The sequence below is a fragment of the Lethenteron reissneri genome, chromosome 10, assembly GCF_015708825.2.
Source record: "Lethenteron reissneri isolate LAM-NWPU_2019-01 chromosome 10, ASM1570882v1, whole genome shotgun sequence".
Taxonomy (NCBI): Eukaryota; Metazoa; Chordata; class Hyperoartia; order Petromyzontiformes; family Petromyzontidae; genus Lethenteron; species Lethenteron reissneri.
Genome location: NC_083788.1, coordinates 6,120,981 through 6,146,531, shown reverse-complemented (window position 1 = coordinate 6,146,531; position 25,551 = coordinate 6,120,981). Strand labels below are relative to the sequence as shown.

The 25,551-nt window shown below is 52.1% G+C and overlaps 1 protein-coding gene across 1 annotated transcript in view; it reads left to right on the top strand.

Moving 5' to 3' along the window:
• The first annotated feature begins 10,811 nt into the window (after positions 1 to 10,811).
• The window catches only part of LOC133340833 (uncharacterized), a 34,391-nt gene continuing 19,651 nt past the window's right edge, over positions 10,812 to 25,551 (top strand). Inside the window, 3 exon segments of the mRNA XM_061549256.1 lie at positions 10,812 to 10,872; positions 10,875 to 11,038; positions 13,190 to 13,348. Coding sequence (XP_061405240.1) covers positions 10,818 to 10,872; positions 10,875 to 11,038; positions 13,190 to 13,348 — 378 coding nt within the window. The 5' untranslated portion in view covers positions 10,812 to 10,817.

Sequence of the window (25,551 nt, the reverse complement as noted above, 5' to 3'; positions counted from 1 at the left end):
AGGAGGTCGTGGATTCGATCTTGGCGCCTGCTGCTGTATATTTGGAGTTTCGCGTGTCTCACTCTCTCTCATCATCACCACGGTGGCTAGGAGATGTTAACTACCTCGCCTGGTATGCAGGAGGTCGTGGATTCGATCCTGGCGCCTGCTCCTGCTGTATATTTGGAGTTTCGCGTGTTCTCCCAATGGTCGCGTGGATTTTTCCCGGGGCCTTCCGGTTATCCCGTCACATTTAGAAACATGCGTTTCAGAGTATTTGGCTGCTATAAAAGTCCACATAAGCCACTTCGTGGCTAGGTCGCTTCTGAAAAAGAGCTATATACAGTAGCTCAGTCGGCCTTATCTGGTAAAATAAAAAGTAGTTAACAAAACACTAAAAGCAGTTTTAAAGCAATGAGTTTTCCAGTCTCATATGGAGAGCTCACTCGAGCTGACTGACAACCTTTGATGCGCGCCTTCCAGATTTGGTCGTGGGTTTCAAGGCCAGATTTCTGTCTCCTAAGTTATTTTGTTTTGCTCACAGCAGTCGGTTGTGTACCAAGGGTGGTTTGAGGGAGTGCCTGAGGAGGTTCTAGACGAGGTACAAAGTCTTGAAAGGGTGAGATCATTCGCAGAATTAAATGAGGTGTAATTGTAATGTTTATCTCCGCCAAATTGCCCTTATCTCCCTCCCCTCACCTCCCTCTTTATCGCTCTCCATTTCATCTTTCTCGTGGTCTTCCCACGTAGATGCCTCCACTCATCTCCTTCACTGTCTCTCCACTTTCCTCCCTTAAAGAGGGAGATGAGTGGATTGAAAACGATGGCGCTCCTGTGTGAAATCCTGTTTTCCTGTTTCGTTTTTTGTCCTTTTCCCCGCACCTCTGATGAGCACGGTTGACTACGTAGGGTGCAAAAGAAGTTTAACATACATACATCTCACCTCCCTCCAAGTCTACCACCCCTCGTCCATCTCCCTCCACATCTCTGTACTCACCTTTCACCCCTCGTCTCAAATGTAAACACACGCTTGTGTCTACCTCCACAGATGTTTTCCATCCTCTCTGTTATCTCACACTCCCTCCCCTACCCCAAGTCTATCTTCCCCTCCCTACCCCGCCCTGAATACTCTTCCACATTATCTCCCACCTCCCCATGCATCTCTTATCTCTCCAACCCGCAACCCCCTCTCTCCCCTCCCAACAGTAGTATCCTCCAGGAATCTCTTACCCCCCCTCCCCTCTACCCCCTCCCCTCTACCCCCCCTCCCCTCTACCCCCTCCCCTCTACCCCCCCTCCCCTCTACCCCCCCTCCCCTCTACCCCCCCCTCCCCTCTACCCCCCTCCCCTCTACCTCCCCTCCCCTCTACCCCCCCTCCCTCTATCCCCCCTCCCCTCTACCCCCCCTCCCCTCTACCCCCCCTCCCCTCTATCCCCCTCCCCTCTATCCCCCTCCCCTCTATCCCCCCTCCCCTCTACCCCCCCCCCTCCCCTCTATCCCCCCTCCCCTCTACCCCCCCTCCCCTCTATCCCCCCTCCCCTCTATCCCCCTCCCCTCTATCCCCCCTCCCCTCTACCCCCCCCTCCCCTCTATCCCCCCTCCCCTCTACCCCCCCTCCCCTCTATCCCCCCTCCCTCTATCCCCCCTCCCCTCTACCCCCCTCCCCTCTATCCCCCCTCCCCTCTACCCCCCCCTCCCCTCTATCCCCCCTCCCCTCTACCCCCCCTCCCCTCTACCCCCCCTCCCCTCTACCCCCCCCTCCCCTCTACCCCCCCTCCCCCTCTACCCCCCTCCCCTCTACCCCCCTCCCCTCTACCCCCTCCCCTCTATCCCCCCTCCCCTCTATCCCCCCTCCCCTCTACCCCCCCTCCCCTCTATCCCCCCTCCCCTCTATCCCCCCTCCCCTCTACCCCCCTCCCCTCTATCCCCCCTCCCCTCTACCCCCCCCTCCCCTCTATCCCCCCTCCCCTCTACCCCCCCTCCCTCTACCCCCCCTCCCCTCTACCCCCCCTCCCCTCTACCCCCCCTCCCCTCTACCCCCCTCCCCTCTACCCCCCTCCCCTCTACCCCCTCCCCTCTATCCCCCCTCCCCTCTATCCCCCCTCCCCTCTACCCCCCCCTCCCCTCTATCCCCCCCTCTATCCGCCTCCCCTCTGTGTTTCGCACCTCCTCCTTCCTGAATCTCCCCCCCTCCTCCTCCTCCACCCACCGGTCCTCTGCCTCCCCCATATCATCATCAGCAGCAGCCGCTTCATCTCATCCTCCCGCTGTATCACTCACCTCGCCTCCATCCCCCGGATCCTCCCCCCCTCGCCTCCCTCCCTCCCTCCCCCCGTCTCTCCCAGCAGCAGAAGCACCACAATTCCCCCTCTATCTTCCACCTCCTGCTCCCCTCTCCATCACCCCCCCCTCCCCCTTGTTTCGCCAATCTACTCCGTCTTACCCCCCCCCTCTCCTCCAATCTCTAATTCCTCGTCTCCCACGACCCTCCCACCTCACAGCCGCCGCTGTAGCAGAACCTCAGTATCTCCCACCGCATCTCCCCATCTTTAATTTCATCTTTATCTCCCACCTCTTCCTCCCCTCTCCCAATCTCCCCTTCCTTGCATCTCCCACCCGCTTCGTCACACACACACCTCTCCCTCCCTTCCTCCATCCCTCCCTTCCTCCATCCCTCCCGGCATCAGCAGCCGCTACGGATACGTGCCTTCTATCTCCCTCCCCATCCTTTCCTGCGTCTCCCACCTCCTCTCGATCTCCCATCTCCCCCCCACCACCACGACCACCCCCCTGCATCTCCCACCCCACCCACACTCGGCCCCCCCTCCCCCCGTCTCCCTCCCTCCTCCCCCCGTCTCCCTCCCCGCAGCCTCCGCCGCGGCTCCGCGCCCCAAACAAAGGCGACATCGGCGACTAGCGGCGCGGCCGCGCCCATCAGGGATGCCGCCGCTGCTGCTGCTGCTGCCATCATCATCACCATCACAAACATCCTCCACATCCCCCATAACCACCACCACCAGCAAGAGCATCACCAGCACCACCACCACCGCCATCATCACCATCACCCCATCCTCCTCCAGCCCCCTCCCGCGCCATTGAGAACCGCTGCTCGGCGCCATGGAACCTGGAGGAGGTGGAGGTGGTGGTGCAGGAGGAGGAGGAGGTGGTGGAGGAGGAGGAGGAGGAGCGGCGACCCAGGGCGAGAGGAGAAGAGGTCAACCCCGAGCGCCATCCCCGGCGAGACCTCGCGAGGCGCCCGGCTCCAGGCAGCCGAATCAGAAGCCGTCACTGCCCCCGAAGCCATCGCTGCGCACCGCCGGTTCGGGAGACAATTCATCCCGCCGGGCTGCGCGGGCTACCCCGGGACTACTCATCCTCTCCTCCAAGCCGAGGACGACGACGTCGGCGACGTCGGTGGTGGGATCGCGAGGGGGTCCAGGGGTCGGGGTGCAGTCAGGCGTGTCCGCGAGGGGGTCCGCTGCACCCCCTCGCATCGCCTCGCACACGGACAGCAGCAATTCGGATCTGTCCGACTGCGCGTCTGAGCCCCTGTCGGGCCCCGAGGAGGAGGATGACGACGACGACGACGCGGGGGGCAACTCCAGCGACGACGGCGGCGGCGGCGGTGGCGGGATGGGACCCCCGAGAGGGGGTGGCCACGTGCGGGGACCCCTGTCCGCCCTCCCCGTCGGGGGGCGCAAGGTCCCCGTGGGCACGGCGGGGTGCGTTGCCCGGGGGGGCGCCGCGCGAGGAGAGAGCCCCCAGGGCCTCGTGTCCGTGGAGACGATGGAGCGGCAGGACCTGATGAGGGAGGCGGAGGAGCTGCGCTCAGAGAACGCCTACCTCAAGGTGTGCGGGGCGGGGTGGGGGGGGGCACCCGAACCAGATGACGGGCAGCCAGACCAGATGACGGGCACCCGAACTAGATGACGGACACCCAGACCAGATGACGGGCACCCGAACCAGATGACGGACACCCAGACCAGATGACGGGCACCCGAACCAGATGACGGGCACCCACACCAGATGACGGGCAGCCGACCCAGATGACGGGCACCCGAACCAGATGACGGACACCCAGACCAGATGACGGGCACCCGAACCAGATGACGGGCACCCACACCAGATGACGGGCAGCCGACCCAGATGACGGGCACCCAGACCAGATGATGGGCACCCGAACCAGATGACGGGCAGCCGAACCAGATGATGGACACCCGAACCAGATGACGGGCAGCCGAACCAGATGACGGGCAGCCGACCCAGATGACGGGCAGCCAGACCAGATGACGGTCACCCGAACCAGATGACGGGCAGCCGAACCAGATGACGGGCACCCAAACCAGATGACGGGCAAACAGATCGTTGAACGGAGGGGGCACCGCGGTGGCTATGAGACGTTATCTCCTCTCGCCCGGTATGCAAGGAGTTCGTGGGTTCGATCTCGACCCCGACGCCTGCTGCTGTATATTTTGAGTGTGCATGTCTCTCTCTCATCATCATCACGGTGGCTATGAGATGTTAACTACCTCGCCTGGTCTACAGGAGGTCGTGGGTTCGATCCTGACCCCGACTTCTGCTGCTGTATATTTGGAGTTTGCGTGTCTTTCTCTCTCTCTCCCCCCTGTGGTCGCGTGGATTTTCTCCGGGTCCTCTGGAGTTTCCCTCCGCATCTTAGAGTGAACATCGTTGAGCTATCATTTGTGGGCAGGTCGCTTCTGAAAAATAGCTATTATATAGCTCAGTGGGCCTTACCTGGTAAAATAAAAAATAAATTCTTCGTTTAATAGTTTATAGGATAGACGACCAAGAGAACTGCTACAAGAATCTATTTGTAACCTATGGACGTCGACCAGATGTATCGTAATCTCGTCAACCAACTGTAGAACCATGTAACGGACCAGATATGAGATCAGATCGATAATCGGATATACAGTATCGTACAGATAACCAAATATACACGGGCGACCGGAGAGACGAACAGATAAGCAGATGAATGACCGGATATATGATCCTCGAGAGAGATGACCATATGTATGATCAGATCGATAACCATATTTAATGATCTACAGATAACGAGATGTAAACGTGGGCGATTGGATGGGCATTATAGAAGACGACCAGAGAGCAATTGGATGACCGACCGGACATACGAGCAGATAATTTAATGATTTGGCGATGCTGCTGCTGCTGCTGACAGTACTGTAGTGTACAAGCACGTATAATAGAAACGAAACATCAACACTTTCGTTAACAACACCGGGGGGCGGGGGGGCTTAAAAGGATATAAACTGTAATCGACGACGTTTCGGGCAATGACCCTTCTTCACCGCACGTAGGTCACAGAGGTAGCGATCAATGACCAGATAGGAAGATTTGAGATAGGAGCCTTTATATGCCCAGATGGACGAGGCAATAATGTAGACAATCAAACGGAGAGACAGACAGGTGGTTGACGAGATGGACGAATGGTTATACGACCAGATGGGCAACCGTGTCGATTTCCCCAGCCATACAAAGACAACGTTTCTCCGTATAGCCTTTACCGGACTGTTGGTGGCAAGTGCTGTTTGCGAGCACCTATGAAGGCCGGCACAGCACACGGACACATCCCACACACACGCACACGCAGAGCCCTACAGCGAGACGCATATCCGTGCGCACACAGCCACGTCAACGGATATTATCACTCCCGCCCGCGGGCCCTGCGGACAGACAGCCGAGCAGTCCATTAGCATAATAGTGTAACCCAGCATACGCAGTGCATGCCAAAATAAAACACTCTCTCCTCTGTGAGTGACTGCGGCAATGAACATGGACCACAGAACTTCACATTGCCACAAATGTGAATGAATTAATGCCGTGGGTGAGCTGAGTGGTTGGGTGAGTTGAGTAATTGGGTGGGTGGGTGGATGGGTTGAGTGAGTGAGTGCAGGAGTGAGTATGTGGATGACTGACTGAATGGGTTGGGGGGTGAGCCTTATCTGCAATTCGTCAATTCTCGGACAAAGCAACCGATTGGGCTACATCACTTTGAATCTCTCATAGCTTGCTTTTCATTGGCTGTACGAAATCATCACAACCAACGATGCAGCAAGAGTCCATATGAACACACTGATAGCCACGCACACAGGCTTAGAGACGTTTTTTTTGTATTATTCCGGGGAAAATCTCGAGCCTTTTCTTTTCAGTGGAAGGTCCTGCCTGTTTTTTGCAGTGGGGGTCGATGGTGCTGCTGTGTGGAAACCCCAATTGAGTAAATTGTAGGGTGATTTTTGAACAGTCTGTATGTTTGGCCAATACCAGTCACGTATGTTTATATTCTTAGGTTTTTTTCGGTAAAGTCACGTAGGTAAAAAATAAAATTAATAAAAGTAAAATGAAAAATAAATAAAAATCACGACGTTTCGGAGGCAACACAAGCTTCCGTCTTCAGGTGGAACCGTCACAGCACGATAGCTGTATCAAGTGAGAGAAATTCCAAGAAAACAGTCCTTGTATATATACTGGTTGAGGGTGGGAGGAGCCAAGGTAGGCTCTGAATATTATTTTTGTGAGGTTCGGTGCGACTGTTTTCTTGGAATTTCTCTCACTTGATACAGCTATCGTGCTGTGACGGTTCCACCTGAAGACGGAAGCTAGTGTTGCCTCCGAAACGTCGTGATTTTTATTTTATTTTTATTTTACTTTTATTAATTTTAATTTTTTACTTACGTGACTTTACTGAAAAAACCTAAGAATATGAATCCTTGCAGTCACGAAAGCTTCAAATCTAGAATCACGTATGTTTGTTTGTGTGTGTTTAACTTTGGGAGAAAATCAATGAACCCAGAGGAAAACCCAGAAGAAAACCCATGCACAACAGGGTGGTGGTGGGGGGGGACATACAAACTAGACAGAAATATAGGTGCGACGGTGGGCGAGATGATAACTATCTCGTATTGGTGTACGGTGCTTTTTAATCCTTTATATTAAGTTCGCATGCTTGCTTGCTTGCTTGCTTACGACCGTGCAAATCTTTCGGTCATTTTTTAACCCACTTCCCGTGATCCAATCGAGCTTACATTTTGCACACAGACTCGTTGTGCGAGACAATTAATGTTCGTGAAAATTTTTTTCAAAAATTTTACACTGTTTAGGGAAAACAAATTAAATATTTAATTACCAATTGCTTAATACTGGCAGACAATCATCTGACCCATAGGTGGCAGCCAACCTCAAGCCAGAGGACGAGAAGACTCTAGCCGCCACGCATATAAAGGATTTATAGTGGAAAACTTTGTTTTTACGGGTTATACTTTTTTCTGCAATCTTTTGGGGTCTTTTCTTGGATTTTCTGTTTGCACATAGTCACTATAACATGTATTTCTTGTTCATGTTTTTCTTTTTTGTTTGTTGCGGTTGCACCCTATTCAAGAGCCGAATGGCTCACAGGGCTATACCTCATAAATGAACTTGAAACTTGTATGGTATACAGGAAGTTGTGGGTTCGATCTCCACCCTGACGCCTGTATTTTTGGAGTTTGCATGTTCTCACCGTGGTCGCGTGGATTTTTCTTTGGGTCCTCCGGTTTTCCCCCCTCCACATTTAGAATGCACATCACGCGGCTTCGAGTATTTGACTGCTATACATTTCTACGTGATAAGCCCCCTTCGTTGAGCCCATAATTTGTGGCCAGGTCGCTTCTGAAACCGAGTTATATAATTCTAGATTTGAAGCTTTCGTGACTGCAAGGATTCATATTCTTAGGTTTTTTCGGTAAAGTCACGTAGGACGGTTCCACCTGAAGACGGAAGCTTGTGTTGCCTCCGAAACGTCGTGATTTTTATTTTATTTTTATTTTACTTTTTAGATTAAAAAAATGTTACCTACGTGACTTTACCGAAAAAACCTAAGAATACGAGTTATATAGCTCAGTGGGACTTGCCTCGTAAAATTAATTTTGAAAATTGAAAGTTTGAGTCGGGAATGGAACCCAGGCCCGTCTTGCTGCGAGGCATGAGCGGTTATCACTGCGCCGCTGCCGCCCCCAATTCATGAAGTCCATTAACAACAACAAAATTAACCCGTGAAAACAAAGTGTTTCACTATAAATCCTTTATATGCGTGGCGGCTAGAGTCCTCTCGTCCTCTGGCTTGAGATGGCTGCCACCTATGGGTCAGATGATTGTCTGCCAGTATTAAGCAATTGGTAATTAAATATTTAAAAAAATTCCCCTAAACAGTGTAAAATTTGGGAAAAAAATTTTCACGAAAATTAATTGTCACGCACAACGAGTCTGTGTGGAAAATGTCAGCTCGATTGGCTCACGGGAAGTGGTTTAAAAACGACCGAAAGATTTGCACGGTCGTAAGCAAGCAAGCAAGCACGCAAGCACGCAAGCAAGCAAGCGAACTTAATATAAAGGATTTAAAAAGAGCTGACCACACAGACACAGCGTTGCGGACATACAGCCACTCAACAATGCATATCGCCAAAGAGTCAAATAGCCAGACGGATACACAGCCCAGCACAGAAACCTGTAATTAATACGACTCCCAGCCATGCAGACACGCAGCTTTACAGACAATTAACAAAAGACAACCACACGCAGCCTTGTAGACATTTATTCAATTAACAATCATGATAGCCACACAGACAGGGCCTTACAGATAGAACAGGCATGCATTGAGTGAACCATGCAGTTAGCCACGCACATAAAGACAAATATCCCCTGTATAGCCTGCAAGGATTTTTGGGGCAAGAGGCTGTGAGCGAGCATGGGGCAGTTGGTGACCAGCAACACGCTCGGCCGCCTTTGTCTCCGCAGTGACGATGATTACACATCGCACCAGGTATTCATTTGAGGCTGAGTCAACCTGGGGGGAAACCCATGATCGTTGTAAATAATCGTCGCTGGTGTTGGCCGTGAGTAGGAATCGAACATGGGCCCCGCTGGGTTAGTGGTGCAGCGCGCTAGCCACTACACTACCGCTCCCCACTACAGCTGTACAGACACACAGCCAATGAATGTAGACACGACACCCGGGTAGACGGATATCTACACAGACCGAATGATAGCCGCACACGCACACGGCGGGATTACAGACGGACACGCAGACCGTTACCGAGCGAAATAGCTGCACAAATTCACCGATACAGATCGCGATGAGCACGTAGCCTCACAGCGAGACAGCCGTGAATTTAATGAACCTTGAGTATAGCCACGTAGACATAACACGTACAGACGCACAGCTTTGCAGGCAGATTGACGGGCAGAGAGTTAACAATGGATACCGCTCGCAATAACAACTGGCTGATTCCAGGCTCATGTCTCCACTCATTCATGTGTCTGGCATCTTGCTAGACAATTGTCTGGCTTTTAAGACCGGTCATTACAGCCTCAATCCCTCCTAATCCACACCTCGCCCCTATACTCACCCTTCCTCGAACCTCACCCTCCATTCACGCCCCTAATCCTTTTTCCATAATTCTCAGCTCACCCACAGACACCGACTCACTCTCCCCTCACCCTCTCCTCAAACCATGTACCGCTTTCCTTCCATGGATTGCCCTTTACGCCTATTCACTTATCCGTGTTATCACTCACCTGCTCACCCATCACCACGCTCAACTTCCCCAATTTCAATTGGGCAGCTGAAACCTGGATTCGAACCCAGAATCTCAGCAGCGTCGGCTCTGACCTCTGAACCGCCCGGGTTATCTTTTCCCCAAACTTTCGACTCCCCTCCCCAACCACACTCCTCCCCCTCCTCTCCAGCTATGAAGTGTCCTGGTTCTCCTGTGGTTTCACAAAATGTCGGTGCCCCCCCCCCCCTTCCTCGTTTGAAAACTGGGATTTCGTCTCCGGCTTTAACATTTTTGGCCACGTGCTCGACTCGTGATGACGCGGGCAAACGGCCGAGGCTACCTGAGCAGGTGGGCGGGGCTGACAGCTGAGTGGGCGGGGCCTACGAGCGGTGGACGGCTAAGTAGGCGTGGTTATGAGAAAGTGGGTTGGGCTTCATCTTCTTGGTTCTTTCGGTAAAGTCATGTAGAAGGAAAATAATAAAATAATAAAAATAAAACATAATAAAATAATTCTCACGACGTTTCGGCCACAACGCAAGCAGCCGTCTTCAGGTGGAGAACAGGTCTGTCGAGAAGACAGTCTCCACCTGAAGACGGCTGCTTGCGTTGTGGCCGAAACGTCGTGAGAATTATTTTATTATGTTTTATTTTTATTATTTTCCTTCTACGTGACTTACCGAAAGAACCAAGACGATGAATCCCTGCAGTCACGAAAGCTTTAAATCGAAATTTAACGTCCTGTATACCCAGGAACGTGTCTCCCGAGTCTCATGACAGGGACTTGCATTGGGATGTTTGGTCAATTCCGTTGCTGAGAGTTTGGTTTCGTGTGATAGTATGCAGAACACCACCGTGGATTTGAAGGTATAACCACACTAGAAAATTCCGCACCAATTGATTAAAGATTCAATTGATTCAATAATCAATTGATTCAATAATTATATTATCCATTCTCTTTGGTTCTTTCGGTAAAGTCACGTAGGTAGAACGTTTTAATAAAAAAAAAATTCATTTTTTTGTAAAATTTTTCAACCTACGTGACTTTACGGAAAGAACCAAAGAGTGGATTCCTGTAGTCACGAAAGCTTTAAATCGAAATTCTAGTGGGTTGGGCTTAAGGGAAGGGAGGGGGGGCTGCCAGCCTTACCGTGCATCTCGGTTGAGCCTCCCAGGATCGTAACAGCTTCATCGGAGAGTGCGTGCGAGCAAATAACTCTGAATTGCTCCCCTCTCCTCCTGCCCCCTGCGCTGTGCGTCAGGACGAGATGGAGGAGATGAAGGCGGAGATGGAGGAGATGCGCGACTCGTACCTGGAGGAGGACGTTGCAGGCCCTTGCAGGAGCTGCGTCGCGAGCTCGACCGCACCAACAAGAGCGTGCGCATCCTGCAGTACCGCCTGCGCAAGGCCGAGCGCAAGGGCATGAAGGCGGCGCAGGGCGGCCACCTGGACGGGGAGCTGGTGCGAGCCATGGAGCAGGACCTCAAGGTGGGCACGGCGTGAACCGGCGCCGCTCAAGACGGCGCTGGTGGCGGCCCCTGGCAGTGGACCCGGTGCCCGGAGCGTGCGATTGAAACGGAACTTGGAGCGACTCGCACGACGCTGTACCGACCGATGAGATGAATTGACCATCTTCTTGGTTCTTTCGGTAAAGTCACGTAGAAGGGAAGTAATAAAATAATAAAAATAAAAACATAATAAAATAATTCTCACGACGTTTGCGGCCACAACGCAAGCAGCCGTCCTCAGGTGAAGACCAGGTCTGTCGGGGAGACAGCGTCTGAATGGTCTTCACCTGAGGACGGCTGCTTGCGTTGTGGCCGAAACGTCGTGAGACTTATTTTATTATGTTTTATTTTTATTATTTTATTATTTCCATTCTACGTGACTTTACCGAAAGAACCAAGAAGATGAATCCCTGCAGTCACGAAAGCTTTAAATCGAAAATTAATTGACCCGTCGATCGCTTGCCAACGAATCGACGCAGTGGTTAACCCTCCATGAATCGATACTCTCACGTGCCTGTTGGATGGACTGTGAGCAGAATCGTTACAATAGACACCTCGATTCAGGTTCCGCAAGACCAAATATGGGCAGAGACATGCCCCTACAACAGGCAACACTACACCTACATTCTTCCATATATGGATAGATCGATGATTATGCCGGGTGTCCGATTTTATTGTATTGCAGTGCCCCACGCTTACACGGACGCCAACAACTCCAATGACTCCAACCGTTGATAAAACTGACACCTTTTTTACAAGGAGTCATGTTTGCATTGACCACAATACCTGCAGTCATAATGCAAACAAAAATATAACTCTGATAATGTATGCACTGTCCTTGAAGTTGATTGGTCCACACCCAAGACAGCTTTCCTTAGAGCCTAGTAAGCATTTACACCATTGGAAAATGCTTACCCCGAGCTCTCATACTCTGATGGTGCACTGTCTTTTGGTGTCATCTGGTCCAACACAATGTGAGACTAGGCTCTAAGGAAAGCTGTCTCGGGTGTGGACCAATCAACTTCAAGGACAGTGCATACATTATCAGAGTTGTGCTTTTTGTTTGCATTATGACTGCAGGTATTGTGGTCTATGCAAACATGACTCCTTGTAAACAAGATGTCAGTTTTTTTGCCAGATAAAAGGGTAAAAAAACAATTATCATATTTTTTCTTCTGGCAAATGAGACTCCAACCGTTGTTATCCTGATGCTGTCCCGAGCAGAACTGGGGACACTCGGCACATTCGCCAATAACACTGCGGACGTGGTTGTCGGCCACACACCTCCGCACGTGCCGTGCCGGCCTTCTTAGGTGCTCGCTAATGGCGCTTGCCCCAACAGTCCATCAAGACGATATGGGGGACCTCTGAGTGCATTCTGTGTGTAGGTGCGGAGCGGTGGTGTAGCGGTTAGGGCACCGCGCTACGAAGCTGAGGACCCGAGTTCGATTCCCGCTCGTGGTCAACACCAGGTGACGATTATCTGAACCAGTCCTGAGGCTCCCCTAGGTCGACTCAGCCTCAAATTACTACCTGGTCCTGTGTGTAATTACACTGGTCAACAAAAAAATAACATTTTTTTCTGGCCTGGACTTTTGCAGCTGTTTTAGACTAATTTCAGGGTGCTGATTCCAAATCTGATCTCAGATTTGCTCTATCACATCTCATGTTTATGCTATCGGCATACCCCATTTTCATTGATTTTACCCGAAATTAACTCTGTCACTTATGATTGCAAGTTGTTGCGAGTCAGTGACTGCTTTAGTATTAAAATATGGTGCTGTATTTTTAGGATAGTGTGTTTATAATATCATTTTATGTAGATATCCACATTTATTTAATATTTTTCTTCTGCAGTTTTTTTATTGAAAATGCAATATTTGATATCTCAAAAACCTGATGTGATAGGCAAAAACTGATGCCAGATTTGGAATCAGCACCCCAAAATTACCTTAAAACCGTTGGAATACCTTATGCCAGAAAAAGTGTGTTGACCAGTGTAATCCCCACTGGGTCGTGGTGCTGGCCACCCACCCCCCGTGTGCCGCGCCGGCCTTGACGGGTGCCGCTCGCTCGCAGCACTTGCCCCAACAGTCCGCTAAGGTTACACGGGCGATCTTTGTCTTTGCAGGTGGCCAAGGACGTGTCGGTGCGTCTGCACCGCGAGCTGGAGAGCGTGGAGGAGCGGCGCGCACGCCTCGACGAGGAGAACGACGCACTGCGCGAGCGGCTCGTCGAGCTGGACACGGCCAGACAGGCGCTCGCCAACGAGGTGGAGCGCACTCGCGAGGTCAGGGGTCAGGGTTTGGGGGGGGTCACCGTTACGGGTCGGGGTTAGGGGTGAGGGAAAGGGGGGATCGACACGGAGAGGCACGCGCTCGCTAACGAGGTGGAGCGCACTCGCGAGGTCAGGGGTCAGGGTTGGGGGGGGAGGTGGGGGTCACCGTTACGGGTCAGGGTTAGGGGTGAGGGAAAGGGGGGGTCGACACAGAGAGACACGCGCTCGCTAACGAGGTGGAGCGCACTCGCGAGGTCAGGGGTCAGGGTTGGGGGGTGGTGGGGGTCACCGTTACGGGTCGGGGTTAGGGGTGAGGGAAAGGGGGGGTCGACACGGAGAGACACGCGCTCGCCAATGAGGTGAGCCATGCCTGTGGAGTCGGGCACTGCCACATACACATTGAATTAGTGGTTGGTTAGGGTCAAAGTTAATGGTCGGAGTTAGGGGTTAGAGTTAGGCGTAAAGGAAAGGGGTACAGATAGGAGTACGGTCATGGATAGGGCTGGGGGAACGGCAGGGAATAGGCGTGAGGGATAGGGGTCGCATTATGGGCCGTGGTAAGTGTAAGGAGATAGGGGGACGGGATAGTGGTTAGGGATAAATGGAAGATGTGAGAAACCTACGGTTCCGGGAAGTGACCTCCTCTAAACTAAACTGCTTACATTTCGATTTAAAGCTTTCGTGACTGCAGGGATTCATCTTCTTGGTTCTGTCGGTAAAGAACAGGTCTGTTCTTCACCTGAGGACGGCTGCTTGCGTTGTGGCCGAAACGTCGTGAGAATTGTATTTTATTATGTTACATTTTTATTATTTTATTATTTCCCTTCTACGTGACTTTACCGAAAGAACCAAGAAGATAAACTGCTTACTATATATATTTTTACCAAGTAAGGCCCACTGAGCTACATAGCTCTTTTTCAGTAGCAACCTGGCCACAAATGATAGCTCAACGGAATTGGTTTATCACGTGGACAATTATAGCAGCCAAATGCTCTATATGCGTGGTTGTTGATTCTAAATGCGGAGGGGGAAACCGGAGGACCCGGAGAAAAATCCACGCCACCCCGAGGAGAGAGAGAGTTAGGCACGCAAACTCCAAATATACAGCAGCAGGCGTCAGGGTCTGGATCGAACCAACGACCGCCTGCGTACCAGGCGAGAGGTAGTTGACATCTCCTAGCCACCGTGATGATGATGAGAGAGAGACACGCAAACTCCAAATATACAGCAGGCGTCAGGGTCGGGATGGAAACCCACGACCTCCTGTGTACCCAGCGAGGTAGTTAACATCTCCTAGCCACCGTGATAATGATGATGAGAGAGACACGCAAACTCCAAATATACAGCAGGCGTCAGGGTCGGGATGGAAACCCACCACCTCCTGTGTACCCAGCGAGGTAGTTAACATCTCCTAGCCACCGTGACGATGATGAGAGAGAGAGATACACAAACTCCAAATATACAGCAGCAGGCGTCAGGGTCGTGATCGAACCCACGACCTCCTGTATACCAGGCGAGGTAGTTAGCATCTCCTAGCCACCGTGATGATGATGAGAGAGAGAGAGAGACACGCAAACTCTAAATATACAGCAGGCGTCAGGGTTTGGATCGAACCGACGACCGCCTGCGTACCAGGCGAGAGGTAGTTAACATCTTCTAGCCACCGTGATGATGATGATGAGAGAGAGAGACACACACAAACTCCAAATATACAGCAGCAGGCGTCAGGGTCCGGATGGAAACCCACGACCTCCTGTACACCAGGCGAGGTAGTTAACATCTCCTAGCCACTGTGACGATGATGAGAGAGAGAGACACGCAAACTCAAAATATACAGCAGGCGTCAGGGTCGTGATCGAACCGACGACCGCCTGCGTACCAGACGAGAGGTAGTTGACATCTCCTAGCCACCGTGGCGCACGGTGGCCACGCGACGTCTGTCCGTCCCCCCCACCCCCCCTTCGCGAGCATCTCGGCCGCACGGTTCTCTCTCTCTCTCTCGCGCTCGCCGCCGTCGATTCTGCCACCGCCAAGGGGCTCCTTGCAGGAAGTGGGCGAGGTGCGCCGCACACGGTGTGGACGTTGTGGATGTTGTAATCGTTGTAGTTGTGGTCGTTGTGGTCGTTGTGGATGTTGTGATCATTGTCGTTGTGGGCGTTGTTGTTGTGATCGTTGTGGATGTTGTCGTTGTAGTTGTGGACGTTGTTGTTGTGATCGTTGTGGTCGTTGTTGTTGTGATCGTTGTGGTCGTTGTGGATGTTGTGATCATTGTCGTTGTGGACGTTATTGTGATCGTTGTGGACGTTGTCTTTGTGATCGTTGTGGACGTGGTCGTTGTGGATGTTGTCGTGGTGGATGTTGTGGTCGTTTTGGTCGCCCACCGTGGGTTTTCGTCACAAATCCTATTTGGCCCCTTGGGGTGTCGGGAACAGATTTTCCACCCCTGGCAGAGGGCACAGGCGGTGAGAACGTCAAGAACGAAATGAATGAATTGTAATCGATGTACAGCCCGTTGTCAATCCACTGCTGGATGAATGCCTCCCCCCCCATACGATGATTATTGATTAAGGTTGGTTTTACCATTCTTAAGTACGCAGGTTCGTGCGGGGTTGGTGAATGGGTGGGTGTACCCAGGACGGATTCAAACATCGCGCACCACTAATGCTACCGAGCTATCACCGTTTTTGTGGTGTAGTGTGTAAAGCACTGCCACTGCTCCACACACACTCCACATACACACATTCCCTACATACACACATTCCCTACACACACACACATTCCCTACACACACACTCTGCACACACTTTCCCTGCACACACTTCCAAAAACACACGTGCCCCCTACACACTCGCACACTCCCTACGCGCACGAGTGTGTGGAGTGGAGATGCGGGTGGCGTGAGTGAATTCACAATTTCAAATCGAACAATCAAAACCAGGCCTCTCCATCGTGCCCCACCATCATCACCACCACCATCACCACCATCACCACCACCATCATCATCATCACCATCATCATCACCATCATCATCACCACCATCACCACCACCATCATCATCACCACCACCATCACGACCACCACCACCATCACCACCACCACCATCATCATCACCACCATCACCACCACCATCATCATCACCACCACCATCACGACCACCACCACCACCATCATCATCACCACCATCACCACCACCATCATCATCATCACCACCACCACCATCACCACCACCACCACCATCACCACCACCACCACCATCATCATCACCACCATCACCACCACCATCACCACCACCACCATCACCACCACCACCACCACCATCACCACCACCACCGCCACCATCACCACCACCGCCACCATCACCACCACCACCACCATCATCATCACCACCATCACCACCACCATCATCATCACCACCATCACCACCACCACCATCACCACCACCACCACCATCACCACCACCACCATCACCACCACCACCATCATCATCACCACCATCACCACCACCATCATCACCACCACCACCATCACCACCACCACCATCACCACCACCATCACCACCACCACCACCATCACCACCACCACCGCCACCATCACCACCACCGCCACCATCACCACCACCACCACCATCATCACCACCACCATCACCACCATCATCACCACCATCATCACCACCACCACCACGTTCTCCCCGCTATGGCGACTCGCAGGGCTTCAGAGTCGTGTGTGTCTCAGCGTAGGGTCCGCTATTTGTGTCAAAGTGTGTGGTTTGTGGCAGTGTGGTGTCGGTGTGGTGTCAGTGTAGGGTGTGGTGTCAGTGTAGAGTGTGGTGTGTGATAGTGTGGTGTGTGATAGTGTGGTGTCAGTGTAGAGTGTGGCGTGTGAGTGTGGTGTGTGATAGTGTGGTGTCAGTGTAGAGTGTGGCGTGTGATAGTGTGGTGTCAGAGTGTGGAGTGTGGTGTCAGTGTCGGGGTGTGTGATAGTGTAGTGTTAGTGTAGAGTGTGGTGTGTGTGTGTGTGTCAGTGTGGTGTGTGTGTGTGTGTCAGAGTAGGATGTGTGATCGTGTGGTATAAGTGTGAAGTGTGGTGTCGGTGATACTTATGTTTCAGAGTGTGGTGTGTGTGCGTGTGTCAGTGGTGTGTGTGTCAGTGTGGGTTGTGATAGTGCTCTTTGTGTGTGTCGGTGTCGTGTGTGTGTGTCAGTGAGCTGTGTGACAAGAGTGATCTTTGTGCGCGGTGCGATGGAGTGTTTGAGGGTGTGTTTGAAAGGATGGTGTGTGTGTGATGCTGGTGTTTGACAGTTATGGAAGTGCGAGAGAATGAGTGAGAGTGATCGTGAGCAATGTATTACGTGTATCAATGTACGGTGCACTGTGTGTGACAGAAGGGAGCGTTTGCCATGTGGCTGTGTTTGCATTGGTGTGCGTGTGTGTGTTTGTGAGTCTGTGGTGTGCGTTGGCGCAGTGGTTAGAGCACTGCCCTCACGAACCCGACGACGCCGGATTTCATTCTCGACCGGTTCCTGTGCCCTCCACTAGGTCGACTCAGACTAAAACGAGTGTGTACCTCCTGCGATGTGTAAAACATCGACATCGGGGTGACAAATACGGCCGGGCGTGACAGTTCTGGCCACAACCACCACCTCGTGCGCCATGCTGTGACGGCCTTCATAAGTTTTTGCCTAAGAGCACTTGCCCCAACATCGTACTTGGGCTACACGGGACATCTTTGTCTTTTGTATGAATGTGTACTGCGTCGTGTATATGAATACATTGGCAATCGTAGAGGATTTTGCCCACATCTTACAGGCTTTAGCATCACACTCAATGGAAGGCAACCTACTTTGTTTACCAATTATGGGAATCGTAGATTTTCAGATGTTCAGCATGAGACTGGCAACGATGTTCAACGTTCGGTTGAGGATGCTGTCAGAGTGAAACCCGCGCAACTTGCGCACTGTCATTTTTGGGGAACCAAATTGTGGCAGTGTTGGTTTTGGGATGTTTCTAGTTGGAAGCAGATTGCAGTATTCATCGCTATGTCTTTCCTACAGTTGAGCTCTCTTAGTCCTTCTGTAAAATCATTGTAATTGAACACACATCAGTCACTCATGCAGACACTGGCTGATTATTAGATGAGAATGCAGCCCTCCGTAATACAATTCTCTTTTTCCCGTCCGACCATTCCCACCCTCCCCAATTGTATTCCAAATGCTCTGGTTGTGCATCGTGTCACGAGACGAAGGAAATTTCGTTCGGAGCTCCGCGCGGCGAGCAGTGTACCACCCTGTGGCAGGGATCGGCGCCGGAAATCTAACCCCGAATAACACATTGTCCTGCTGCTGCGGAGGGAGCTGGTAGGAACGTTGGGTTGCTCGGTCAATGGCCAGGGTCAACGGCGGCGTGGTGTGTTCCGCAAATATGCCCGACTATGAGGGCGGGCACAAGCCGGCGTGAGTAGGTTAAACGTTGAGTTTTATAAGGGCACCACGGGGTGACCAGCCTCACCCCACCCAGCCCCACCCCTCCCAGCCCCCACCCAGCCCCTCCCCACCCAGTCCCTCCCCACCCTCCCCACCCAATCCCTCCCCACCCTCCCCACCCAGTCCCTCCCCACCCAGTCCTTCCCCACCCAGCCCCTCCCCACCCTTCCCACCCAGCCCCTCCCCACCCTCCCCACCCAGTCCCTCCCCACACTCCCCACCCAATCCCTCCCCACCCTCCCCACCCTCCCCACCCAGTCCCTCCCCACCCTCCCCACCCAGTCCCTCCCCACCCTCCCCACCCAATCCCTCCCCACCCTCCCCACCCAGCCCCTCCACACCCTCCGCTCCCCATCCCCTCCCTCCCCACCCAGCCCCTCCCTGCACGACGGACGGACACAATAATCCCCTGTGGGCTGGTGTAACCAGGAGGTTCCTACCAGTGTTACGCAAGTCACTGTATTTCTCTCTCCTCCGTCTACACCTTGGGGCACAACTTCTATGCCCAGCCAACGGTGTTCATTGCATGTCAATCAAAGCGAGTTTTTTTCAGCTCTCGGAGCTGGAATTTATCCAAAGTGGAAAATCCAATTTGAATGTCATTAGGTTTTTGTGTGTGTGTGTGTGCAGTGACTGGGTTGATACCATCAACTTACTACAGTCTGCGGGGCCTAGAATCCCCCTGGGGTCTCTATGTAACTTTATGGGCATCTATTTGCAAGTCTTTCGGTCCCTGTAACGAGACTGCGGGTTTGTAGGTACAGCACGTGGGCATCTGCGTAATTCAATAGGTCTCGGTGTTAGTTTACAACCTTATTCTTAGGTTTTTTCGGTAAAGTCACGTAGGTAAAAAAAAATTTAAGTTAAAAAAAGTAAAATAAAAAATAATACAGCTATCGTGCTGTGACGGTTCCACCTGAAGACGGAGGCTTGTGTTGCCTCCGAAACGTCGTGATTTTTATTTTATTTTTATTTTACTTTTATTAATTTAAATCTTTTTTTACCTACGTGAAGTTACCGAAAAAACCTAAGAATATGAATCCTTGCAATCACGAAAGCTTCAAATCTAGAAAGTTTACGACCTCTTTTTTAATAACTCGTGAATGGGCTGAGCACCGTCCACTCCACTGCACCTGAGGGTTTGACTGCGGATTCAAACCAGAGGTCGCAACCGGGTACCCGATACCCGTACCCTACCCGATACCCGGCTACCCGTACCCGGCCGGGTACGGGTACGGGTAGCCATTTGCGACCCTGGTGCGGCCGGGTACGGGTAGGCCGTGAGTCATTGTGAGTCACCGTTTGTCACTCATTTCCCAACGTCTTGTCTCTTGTCACAATTCAAGTTCCTAGAATCAACCCACCCGCGTCTGCAACATGGCTTCATTCCAGAGGTCGCAATCAGGTACCCGTACCCTACCCGATACCCGGCCGGGTACGGGTAGCCGGGTGATCGGGTAGGGTACGGGTACCCGTTTGCGACCCTGGTGCGGCCGGGTACGGGTAAGGAATCAAAACCCATTTGCGACCTCTGATTCAAACTCAGGGTCCCGGCAAATGCTGGCTCGTATGTTGAACGTCTTTCGCACCGTACTTAGCCAACCGTGCTAATCAGAGGTGTCGGGGAAAGGACACGCCAAACACACAAAAACGCAGTTAAACCAAATTAGTTTTCAATCCCAGATTTAAAAGTGCATAGCTCCAGCGGTTTCCTAATGTCGGAAGGAAGAGCGTTCCAGACGGCCGTCGAAGCGCATCTGAAAGCGCGCGATGCAGCTGGGGGCGGCTTTCTTTGTTCGATGGCTCCGGTGTTTCTCTGACCCACTGTGCCACCCGGCCACCTTCCGAACCAGCACTTGAGAGCGTTTCCGTTGCTCTGTCACTGAGCAGCAACCACGCCTTGTGGCGGTCTTCAACGTGGCCGATCCAAATCGCCCACTCGGACCATGATGTAGAACGCTGTTGCCAGATCCATCCCTCCCTCCCTCTCTCTCTCTCTGCCTCCTGCACTTGTCCACGTCGCTCCGGTCCGCAAGTCGCCCCCCTCCCCGTTGGCTTCCCACTCATTCTAGGAACAACTGCAAGATTGGCATTGCTGGTTCCTAAAATCTCGCATGCTCTCTCACATGCCTCGGCCCCCCACCCCCTGGCCACCAGCCCCCACTTTACGCATATTCCCCCCCACCCCCCACCGCACCCTTCCTCTGCTTATCTCACCAATACTGCCCTTGTCATGCCCAGCATTCCAGCAGCCAAGTCCTTCAAATCCTTCAAATCACACCCCCTCTGCCCCCCCCCCCCCCACGTCGCCCCCCCCCCCCCCCACGTCCCCCCGCCCCACGTCCCCCCTCCATTCAAACTCTCCCTCTTGTAAATTTCGATTTAAAGCTTTCGTGACTGCAGGGATTAATCTTCTTGGTTCTTTCGGTAAAGTCACGTAGAAGGGAAGTAAGACCTGGTCTTCACCTGAGGACGGCTGCTTGCGTTGTGGCCGAAACGTCGTGAGAATTATTTTATTATGTTTTATTTTTATTATTTTATTACTTCCCTTCAACGTGACTTTACCGAAAGAACCAAGAAGATTCTCCCTCTTGTAATGTTCACATTCACATCGCTGACTTAAAAAAAAAATCCATTAACCTACGGGTGCTCTACTTTATGACCAATTGTTTAGGCGTTTCAGCCCTTTGTATGTATCCAACCGTGCTAATCGGAGGTACGATTTGTCTTTGTCAATCCATTGGTGGGCGAAGGCATCCATACTTCACCCGGCTGGTCAGTGAAGGTCGGTGAATTTATAAGAGGACCGGTTCGGATACCGCTCGCCGTTCGTTAGCCGCGTCTGGGAATTGGAACTCTGGGTCAACGGGCGAGGGCGTCATTGTGAGCAGAAGAAACGAGTTGCATTTCATGAATCGATCCATCCATCCGTCCATCGCCTGCCATGTGCATTACATAGACGATGGAAAATGGATTGCCTACCGAGAGTGGTGTTGGGACTCGCATGGGCTGCTGAATAAATCCTTGGTTTTGACTGTCAGGACAGCTGATTTTGAAGGTCAATGTTAGTTTGTCGTGGTTGGTCTGGGTCGGGGTGCGGGAGCAAAGTATCTGCCTGTTTAACGTTTAATCGTAATAATTGTGTTTTGTACGGTGTGTCTGGTTATTCGTTTTCTAGGGTTTTTATTTATTTATTCCGCATCTTTCGATCTTTGCTGGACGTCATCCTCAATTTGTGCGTATTTAGTCTGTAACTCTGAATGAAAGTCCTCGTCGCGCGTATGCTTGTGTGTGTTCCTGCGTATGAATGTGTAGCGATTGTCTGAGTGTGTGACCCTGTGTGTGTGTGTGGGGAGTGGTGGTGTAGCGGTTAGCGCGCTGCGCTATGAACCCGGCGACCCGAGTTCGATTCCCGCTCACGGCCAACACCAGTGACGATTATCTGAACCGGTCCCGGGCCTCCCCTAGGTCGACTCAGCCTCAAATGAGTACCTGGTGCGGTGTGTAAAAACATCGCCGCTAGGGAGACAAAGGCGGCCGGCCGCGGTGTTGGCCACCCACCCCCTCGTGTGCCGTTCCGGCCTTCATAGGTGCTCGCTAACAGCACTTGCCCCTACAGTCTGTTAAGGCTATATGGGAGATCTTTGTGTGGGGAGTGGTGGCGTAGCGGTTAGCACGCTGCACTACAAACCCGGCGACCCGCCTTAGATTCCAACTCGCGGCCAATACCAGTGACGAATATCTGGACTGGTCCTGGGCCTCCTCGAGGTCGACTCAGCCTCAAATGAATACCTGGTGCGGTGTGTAAATATCGGCACTAGGGAGACAAAGGCGGTCGGGCGTGGTGTTGGCCACCCACCCCTCGTGTGCCGTTTCGGGCTTCATAGGTGCTCGCTGACAGCACTTGCCCCAAGTCTGTTCAAGGCTATACGGGGGATCTTTGTCTTGTGAATGTGCGATATGCATGAACGTGTGCGTTCGTGCGTGTGCGTGTGTAGACCAACGCGTGCATGTGTGTGTGTGATTGTGTACGAGTGTGTGTGTGTGCGTGTGTGAATCAATGGGGAGCAGTAGTGCAGCGGGTTGTCGCATTGCGCTACAAACCCGACGACCCGAGTTTGATCCTCGCTCACAGCCAACGACGCCAGCGACGATTCTATCTGGACTGGTCCTAGACCTCCCCTCGGTCGGTCGACTCGGTCTCAAGCTAGTTACTGGTGCGATGTGTAAACATCGCCACTGGGGAGACAAACGCGTCCGTGCGTGGTTCAGGCCACCCACCTTTTAACACGTGCCGTGCCAGCCTGCTCGCTATAACAGCACTTGCCCCAACAGTCCGCCGAGGCTACACGGGTTGATCATCGTCGTCTTTTGTAGGAATTGTGTAGCCGACTTGTCGGTGGCATTTATCGGCTCCTCGAATTACCACCGTGTCCCAGCAACGGCCGGGGCGATCAAATGAACCGTAACTGATTTACGTTCATCGGGCAGACATTCGAAAGATGCGTTGCCCAGGATGCAGGGTCTGGGAGGATGAGGAGGGGTGGTCATGCGGTTAGTCCGTGAAAAGCAGTGGTGTCGCGGTTTCGCTGGCACACGCGGGGCCACCTGGGTTCGATTCGTGGTCCGTGAAGGTTGCGAGTGGCGTACACTCTGGCTGAACGATTTTGGGGGAAATATCTACGGTAATTGCGATGTTTCTGCCAGATATTGCCATTGCGTATTTGATTCGCGATGACGTTTTTTGAAGTCAAGCTTCGGTTCAATATTCACCGTGTAATTGATTTAACACGTGTGATGGAGCATTACCACATGAAACCATCAAAATATGAACTGCTCTAGATATTCTAATGCACGGCTGAGAACTTATAAGATATGAATTGCTTCCAACATGTTCTTATTTAAATGTGTTAATTGAAATAGAACAATCAAATGGAGAACAATTGTTAGGTTAAATAAATAAAGTTATTATAATAAAACATTTTAACAATTCCAATAAGAAAATAAAAGGGACTTTTCAAATCGCAAAAAAATCGCAGCTTTACCGATTTGCCAATCGCGTTGTTTCAAATTTCGATTTGAAATCGATTAATCGTTCAGCCGTACACGCACTGTACGTCTGAACCGGTGCTGCACCTTCCCACCTCGGTCGGCTCGGCCTAAAAAGTAGTAGCGGACGTGGTGGTGGTGGTGGCGGTGGTGGTGGCGGTGGTGGCGGTGGTGGCGGCGGTGGCGGCGGTGGTGGTGGTGGCGGTGGTGGCGGTGGTGGCGGTGGTGGCGGCGGCGGTGGTGGTGGTGGTGGCGGTGCTGGTGGCGGTGTTGGCGGCGGTGGTGGCGGTGGTGGTGGCGGTGGTGGCGGTGGTGGCGGTGGTGGGTTTGAAATATCGGCACACGTGTCGTGTGCTCACGACCATCACTCGCCCCACCACCAGTCTGTAACGTCTGTGTAGAGCTGCACGGGCTGGCTGGGGGGGGGGATGAATGGGGGTGGAGAGGGGGGCCTTTGTGTGCGGGGTGCACTGGTGGGATGGTGGTTAGCGCGATGTGGAACGCTACACGGGTGACCTTTGTCTTTGTGTGCGTGACCCTTTGTGTATGAAACGCGTCACTCTGCATGAATGTGCGCATGTGTGTGTGTATATGAATGTGTGCATGTGTGTGTATGAATGTGTTAGAGTGTGTGTATATGCATGTGTGCATGTGTGTATATGAATATGTGCATGTGTGTATATGAATGTGTGCATGTTTGTGTATGAATGTGTGCATGTTTGTGTATGAATGTGTGCATGTGTGTATGAATGTGTGCATGTGTGTATATGAATGTGTGCATGTGTGTATATGAATGTGTGCGTGTGTGTATATGAACGTGTGTATATGAACATGTGAGCCTGTGAACGACTGCGCAGATATGTGTGCCTTAATGTCCATGTGACTCTGTATATGAATGCGCAAATGTGTGTGTGTGTATATGAATGTGTGTGTATATGAATGTGTGTGTGTATATGAATGTGTGCATGTGTGTATATGAATGTGTGCATGTATGTATATGAATGTGTGCATGTGTGTATATGAATGTGTGTGTATATGAATGTGTGCGAGTGTGTGTATGAATGTGTGCATGTGTATATGAATGAGTGCATGTGTGTATATGAATGTGTGTATATGAACATGTGAGTCTGTGAACGACTGCGCAGATATGTGTGCATTAATGTCCATGTGACTCTGTATATGAATGCGCAAATGTGTGTGTGCGTGCCTTTGTTCAATTGAGTTCGACAGTTTGCTGCTGTGCGTGATTCCGTTGTGCGTCTTTACCGCGTGTCCCTATGTTTGACTGACTGCCTGTATGTGTGTGCGACTGACTGCCTGTATGTGTGTGTGTGACTGACTGCCTGTATGTGTGTGTGTGACTGACTGCCTGTATGTGTGCGTGACTGACTGCCTGTATGTGTGTGTGACTGCGTGTGTGTGTGTCTGACTGCGTGAGTGTGACTGCGTGTGTACGTGTGTGTCACTGCGTGTGTGTGTGTCACTGCGTGTGTGTGTTTAACTGCACGTGTGTGTGTCACTGCGTGTGCATGTGTGACTGCACGTGTGTGTGTGTGTCACTGCGTGTGCGTGTATAACTGCACGTGTGTGTATAACTGCACGTGTGTGTTTCACTGCGTGTGTGTGTGTCACTGTGTGTGTGTGTCACTGCGTGTGTGTACGTGTGTGTGTGTGTATGTGTGTGACT